Here is a 6,211-nt window from a genome sequence, read left to right as displayed (position 1 = left end):
GATTAGGCCTAACCTGGCAGCCAGACATCCCTCTCACAATCCTGGACTGCTGGCTCCTAATCGCTCACCTGCCTGCCTGTCTGGTCACCTCTTACTGCACCTCCTCCTCCCTCTCCCCGCTGGCCTGGTCGCCCCCAACTTCCCCCCATGATGGCCTGGTCATTCCCAAATGCCCACCCTGCTGGCCTGGTTGCCCCATGCACCCTGCTTGTTCAGTCATTTGGTCATCCCTCACTAACCCCCTTGTCGGCCTAGTTGTCGGCAGCCATCTTGTGATGGTGAGGGTTAATTTGCGTATTACCTCTTTATTATATAGGATTCTTGTGGATCAGGAATTCAAGAATAGCTTACCTCAGAAGTGCTTACATGGGGTCTTTCATGAAGCTGCAGTCTGACAGTTATTTTGGTTGGAGTCATCTCAAAAGCTACTGTACTCACATGTCTGTTTCCTGAGGTAGAACTAAACCTTAAATAATTGTTATTACAGCTGGAGAGAGAGAGGGAGAAACATCAATTTGTTGCCTCCCACACAGGCCCTGACTGGGGCTATGGATCAAACCTGCAATCCAGGTACATGCCTTTGACTAGGATTCACACCTGAGATCTTCTGATGCACCAGCTGACATTCTAAACACTGAGCACCATGGGACAAGGTGGTGAAATTTTGTTTTTATAATAAATTAAGAAATATTGATTCATGTTGTTTTCATGCAATATAGTCGTTAATTTTTGAAATTATACAGTACTCAGTAATTATTTGGAGTTATTTTCTTTTACTCTACTTCCTGGAAGAGCTTGCATAGATTATTATTTTTTAATGTTTTTTAATTAATTAATTAATTTATTCATTTTTATATATTTTTATTGATTTCAGAGAGGAAAGGAGAATGAGAGAGAGATAGAAACATCAATGATAGGAGAGAATCATTGGTCGGCTGCCTCCTGCACACCACACACTGGGGATCGAGCCCACAACCCGGGCATGTGTCCTTGGCCAGAATGGAACCTGGGACCCATTAATCCACAGGCTGATGCTCTATCCACTGAGCAAAACTGTCTAGGGCTATTTTTTAAATGTTTGAGAGAAATTAATTAACTAGGAAGACATTGGGCCCAGAGTTTCTTCATTTTATTTATAGAGTTATTCTATTTTTTTTTAAAGAAAGAACTCTGGTTTTTAATAGTTTTGATCATTAAAAAAGTTTAAACCTGCATAGCAATCATTTCAAAAATAATTATTTAATGTTCCATAATTAAACTGTACACAACCTAGTCTTGGGACATGGCAGCCAGTGAGGTGAGTTTGGAGCAGTCCCGTGCAGTCCCAGGAGCCAGAAGTCGAGTTCTCATTGGCCTTTTTTGTTTGTTTTTGTGTCATTCTGTTCATGTAAGTTTATTTGGCTACTTGGCACAATCTGGCCCCGTGGCTGAGTGGATCTGCACTGGGAAGAGAGAGCAGCTTGACCCCAGTCCCTTCTCGCTTCCCCTCCCCCACTTGGCTGGATTCCTCAAAGTCGCTCAATGTCTCGGTATTTCTTCCTCAGAATAGAGACCTGGTCTTTAAAGAGGACGGGGTCGAGCCTCATCTGAGAGTGGATCAGCGGCATGTAGCCAAACCAGCTGGCAAACGTATTCATGCAGCTCTGTCGCTGGGCAAAGTGGTCAGGGTCAGCCCAGCGGGAAGCCTGAGAAGTCTGTCCCATCATTGTCTCCTTATACTGCTTCTTCTGGGTCACTTTGATTGGAGGCAATTTTGTCACAGCAGACACCAGGAAATTCATAAGAATGTCCTCACAGTTGGCCAGCTGGTCCACCATGTTCTTCAGGCTGGCTGGCAGATAATGGGTGTACAGGTAGTGATAATATTTGTGATAAATAGCAGCTCCAGTCAACACCATGGAGTAGTCATTTGTCCACTTGGACGTGTACCCCCACCGCTCCTTAGAGTTATCCCAGAAGTGGCTACGCGCTGGGTACCCCACAATTCTCTCGGGGAAGCTCTGCCAAACGGTGAAGGCAAAATCCACCTCTGTGGTGGAGAGCACGGTGTCCTCGTCCAGGCTGAGCACTGCATCGGTGACGATGTTGTCATAGGGCAGGAAACGGCTGCTCATGACCTTGCTTTCTCCTTCAATGAGGATGACAAGCATGGTAGTGGCAGGCCAGCGGTGTTTGGCTGGTAGGGGTTTGTCACAATTCCATAGAACTATGATCTGGGCACAGTACTGGGATTTGGCTGTGGCCATGAGCAGTTTCAACACTGGCTGGGACTGAGAGACCAGGGGGGTGACTGCATGGATGACTGCGGTGAATTTGGAAGGGGGCTTTAAACCTAAATTAGCATAGTAGTAAGGAAAATCTCCCAGGTAAGATGAATACTGTGGTAGGATGAACAATCCTCCAGGATGTTTGTTCTATATTAAACTGTTACGTGATATGTGCTTGAATGTTCTGTCCTGAATAATCTCTAGTGTAGTTAATACAATCTTCTCAACTGAAGAAAAATAAGCCTCCCACAAGAATTGTGTCTGCTGTCTAAGTGCTAGGATTTTATCCTGATGAATAGACCTGATTGCAGAAGGAATCTGTAATAACAATCTTTCATCGCCTATGACGGCAGCTTGGTTCCAATTAATCACTTCAGAGAACGGCAACTCCCATCCGTTGCTGAGCATCACAGGGACACAGGCAGCCTGCAGAGCCTCCAGGAAACTGAAGGATCCGAGCCTGCGACCACGAGGAACCAGACAGAAAGTGGCATTGTGCAGCATTTCCCGATAATCATACCATCCTTGGTGTCTGTAGCAAAAATTCTCATTTTATTTCTCATAGAACCTCTTCTCTGACTTCACTGAGAACCAGCACAGGGTGAGATTATCTCTATTCTAATTTTTTTTTTTCTTATTTTATTTTTTTTATTTAGTGTCTAAAGCAATGGTTCTCAAACTTCTGGCCCTTTAAATACAGTTCCTCATGTTGTGACCCAACCATAAAATTATTTTTGTTGCTACTTCATAACTGTAATGTTGCTACTGTTATAAATCATAATGTAAATATCTGATATGCAGGATGGTCTTAGGCGACCCCTGTGAAAGGGTTGTTCGACTGCCAAAGGGGTCGGGACCCACAGGTTGAGAACCACTGGTCTAGAGTTTTATATATGTCTCCTTTTTCCCTGATTGACCACCCCGACAGCCATTTCAACCCTGTGCAAGCCCCTGCTGCCCCAGTGTCTGCGTCCATTGGTTATGCTAACATGCATGCATATGAGTCCTTTCGATGCTCTCCATCTAACCTCCCTCCTCCCCTGCCATTTCTCTCTGGATTTATTCTTGTTCATTGAATTATGTTGATCATTATATCCCACATATGAGTGAGATCATGTGATATTGATCTTTCTCTGACTATTTTATTTCACTTAGCATAATGCTCTCCAGTTTCATCCATGCTGTGGCAAATGATAAAAGTTCCTTATTTTTTATAGGGTCATAGTATTCCATTGTGTAGATGTACCACAGTTTTTTAATCCACTCATCTGTTGATGGGCACTTAGGCTGTTTCCAAATATTAGTTATTGTAAATTGTGCTGCTATGAACATAGGGGTGGTGTTCCTGGCTGGTGCATCCGGTTTCTCGGGATATATTCTTAGAAGTGGGATTACTGGGTAAAATGGGAGTTCCATAGTGGCTGCACCAGTCTGCATTCCCACCAGCTGTGCACAAGGGTTCCTTCTTCTCCACATCCTGGCCAGCACTTGTCCTTTGTTGATTTGTTGATGATAGCCACTCTGACAGATATGAGATGGTATCTCATTGATTTTTTTATTTGCATCTCTCAGATAATTAGTGAATTTGAGCATGTTTTATATGTCTATCAGCCTTCTGTATGTCCTCTTTCGAAAAGTGTCTATTTAGATCCTTTGCCCATTTTTTGATTGGTTTGTTTATCTTCCTTTTGTTAAGTTGTATGAGTTCTCTGTAAATTTTGGAGATTAAACCCTTATCTGAAATATCATTGGCAAATATGTTCTCCCATGCAGTGGGCTTTCTTATTGTTTTGTTGATGGTTTCTTTTGCTGTTCAGAAGCTTTGTTTTTGATATAGTTCCATTTGTTTATTTTCTCCTTAGTCTCCATTGCGCTAGGAACTGTGTCGGTAAAGATATTGCTATGAGGGTGTTGGCGGCCCGAGCGGCTGCAGCTGCAGCGGTGGGGGAGGAGGCAGCGGGGCGGCGTGTAGCCGGGACTATGGAGGGGCAGAGCGGCCGCAGCAAGATCGTGGTGGTGGGGGACTCTGAGTGCGAGTGCGGCAACACGGCGTTGCTGCAGGTGTTCTCCAAGGACGCCTATCCCGGGAGTTATGTCCCCACCTTGTTTGAGAACTACACCGCCAGCTTTGAGATAGACAAGCGCTGCATTGAGCTCAACATGTGGGACACTTCAGGTTCCTCTTACTATGATAATGTCCGGCCCTTCACCTATCCTGAATCGGACACTGTGCTCATCTGCTTAGACATCAGCCGACCAGAAACACTGGACAGTGTCCTCAAGAAGTGGCAAGGGGAGACTCAGGAGTTTTGCCCCAATGCCAAGGTGGTGCTGGTTGGCTGTAAGCTGGACATGCGGACCGACCTGGCCACACTGAGGGAGCTGTCCAAGCAGAGGCTGATCCCTGTTACACATGAGCAGGGCACTGTGCTGGCCAAGCAGGTGGGGGCCATGTCCTACGTGGAGTGCTCCTCCCGGTCCTCTGAGCGCAGCGTCAGGGATGTCTTCCACGAGACCACAGTGGCCTCCCTTGGCTGTGGCCATAGGCAGCTGCGCCGTACTGACTCATGCCGGGTACTGCAGCGATCCACTCAGCTGGCAGGAAGGCCAGACGGGGGAATGGGAACGAAGGCGAGATACACAAGGATCGAGCCAAGAGTTGCAACCTCATGTGAGGAGCCGGGGAGGGGCAGAGCATCAGAAGGGATGGTGAAGGGCACAATTGTTCCCCTGCCTGCACCCTGGCTTCCTGACCCCCTGACTGGCTGGAACTTCAGGGCAGGTTGAGTGAACAATTCTCCTGGGCAAGGGACCTGGAGGCAGAGGGTACCATCATTCCCCACACTCTCACCCCCCGCCTCTCCATAGGAAGCTGAGGGTGCTAGCAGAGCAGGCATCTGGATCGGGAGCTGGGTCGGGGCAGGGGGTTTAGGGAAGCTGGCGAGCAGTGACCTTGGTTGACTCTCAGTATATGAAAAGTGCCATATAAGCATAACCAATGGACATAAGACACTGGGGGGTAGGGGAGGCCAGGGGATTTTCAAGGGCGGGGAAAAAAAAAGAAGGACACATATTTAATACCCTTTGTAATACTTTAAGCAATAAAAAAAAAAAAGAAAAAGGTTTCTGAAGATGGCGGCGATATAGGCAGACGCGTCCCAGGTCTTGTCCCGGAGCAAACGGAGTAAGCAGCTGAAACTAATAACACCCACCCCAAATTGGCAAATTTACTCAGCTGGTGAGACGGTTTGCAGCCGGGAAGGGCAGACCTCCCCTGGAAAGGTTAAAAACCAGGGATCTGGGCAGGAAAGTTTGCCAGACCTGAGCCCAGAGGGTCGGAGGGAGACCGCATGGCAGACAGCCGCGTCTCTTGGGACAGACACAGACCCTGACTGGGGTAAGGAGTTCCGCGGGTTTGCTGGCGCCAGGAGATTTGAGATTTGGATTTTGTGATTGCGGAGAACTGAGACTAAAGGGGGCATCCTGAGGAACTGACCAGACCATGCAGTGCCCATAAGAGAGGAGCGTTTCCCAGATCATGCAGTGCTGGTAAGAGAGGAGCGTTTCCCAGACCGGTAAGAGAGGAGCATTTCCCCGGCCGGCCTGCGTTTGTCTGTTTCTTTGTTTTCACTGAACCCTGCTCATAGGACAGTTCGGATACAGACACTCACCTGTGCTGAAGAGAGGGCGAAGGTGCAGACGAGGGGAATCTGGGGAGAGGCTGAGGAAAGAGGGGGAGCCGGAGGAGGTGGCAGCGAATTGAGTGCTGAGACACCCCTGGGCCCAGGACTGGGGCAGCCATTCCCTCCAGAGGGTGGAATTCCTCCCCCCAGCCCCCCAGGCAAGGAGCACAGCCACACCCAGATTCCACCCTCTATGAGATAAAGGATTAAAACAAGCTGATTAGTCCCTGGGAGTTACCAGGGTCTGGCCTATAGAGGGAC

The 6,211-nt window shown here is 47.7% G+C and overlaps 1 protein-coding gene and 1 pseudogene across 1 annotated transcript; one reads left to right on the top strand and one right to left on the bottom strand.

Annotated features, from left to right (window-relative positions):
• Positions 1-1,149: 1,149 nt before the first annotated feature.
• LOC102431125 (exostosin-1-like) lies at positions 1,150-2,793 on the bottom strand. Its single transcript, XM_014453990.1, has one exon. It carries the CDS (start codon positions 2,244-2,246, stop codon positions 1,509-1,511), a length of 738 nt encoding a protein of 245 aa, XP_014309476.1. The 5' UTR covers positions 2,247-2,793; the 3' UTR covers positions 1,150-1,508.
• A 1,454-nt stretch (positions 2,794-4,247) lies between these two features.
• On the top strand, positions 4,248-4,952 carry LOC102422157 (annotated as a pseudogene).
• The last annotated feature ends 1,259 nt before the right edge of the window (positions 4,953-6,211 follow it).

Source organism: Myotis lucifugus, unplaced genomic scaffold (genome assembly GCF_000147115.1).
Source record: "Myotis lucifugus unplaced genomic scaffold, Myoluc2.0 scaffold_29, whole genome shotgun sequence".
In the NCBI taxonomy this organism is placed as follows: Eukaryota; Metazoa; Chordata; class Mammalia; order Chiroptera; family Vespertilionidae; genus Myotis; species Myotis lucifugus.
The sequence above is the reverse complement of the archived record's forward strand: the minus strand, read 5'-3'. Positions and strand labels throughout refer to the sequence as shown.

Bases quoted from the DNA above. Each gene is read 5' to 3' on its own strand.
- LOC102431125 (XM_014453990.1), bottom strand. From the start codon at position 2,246: ATGGCCACAGCCAAATCCCAGTACTGTGCCCAGATCATAGTTCTATGG.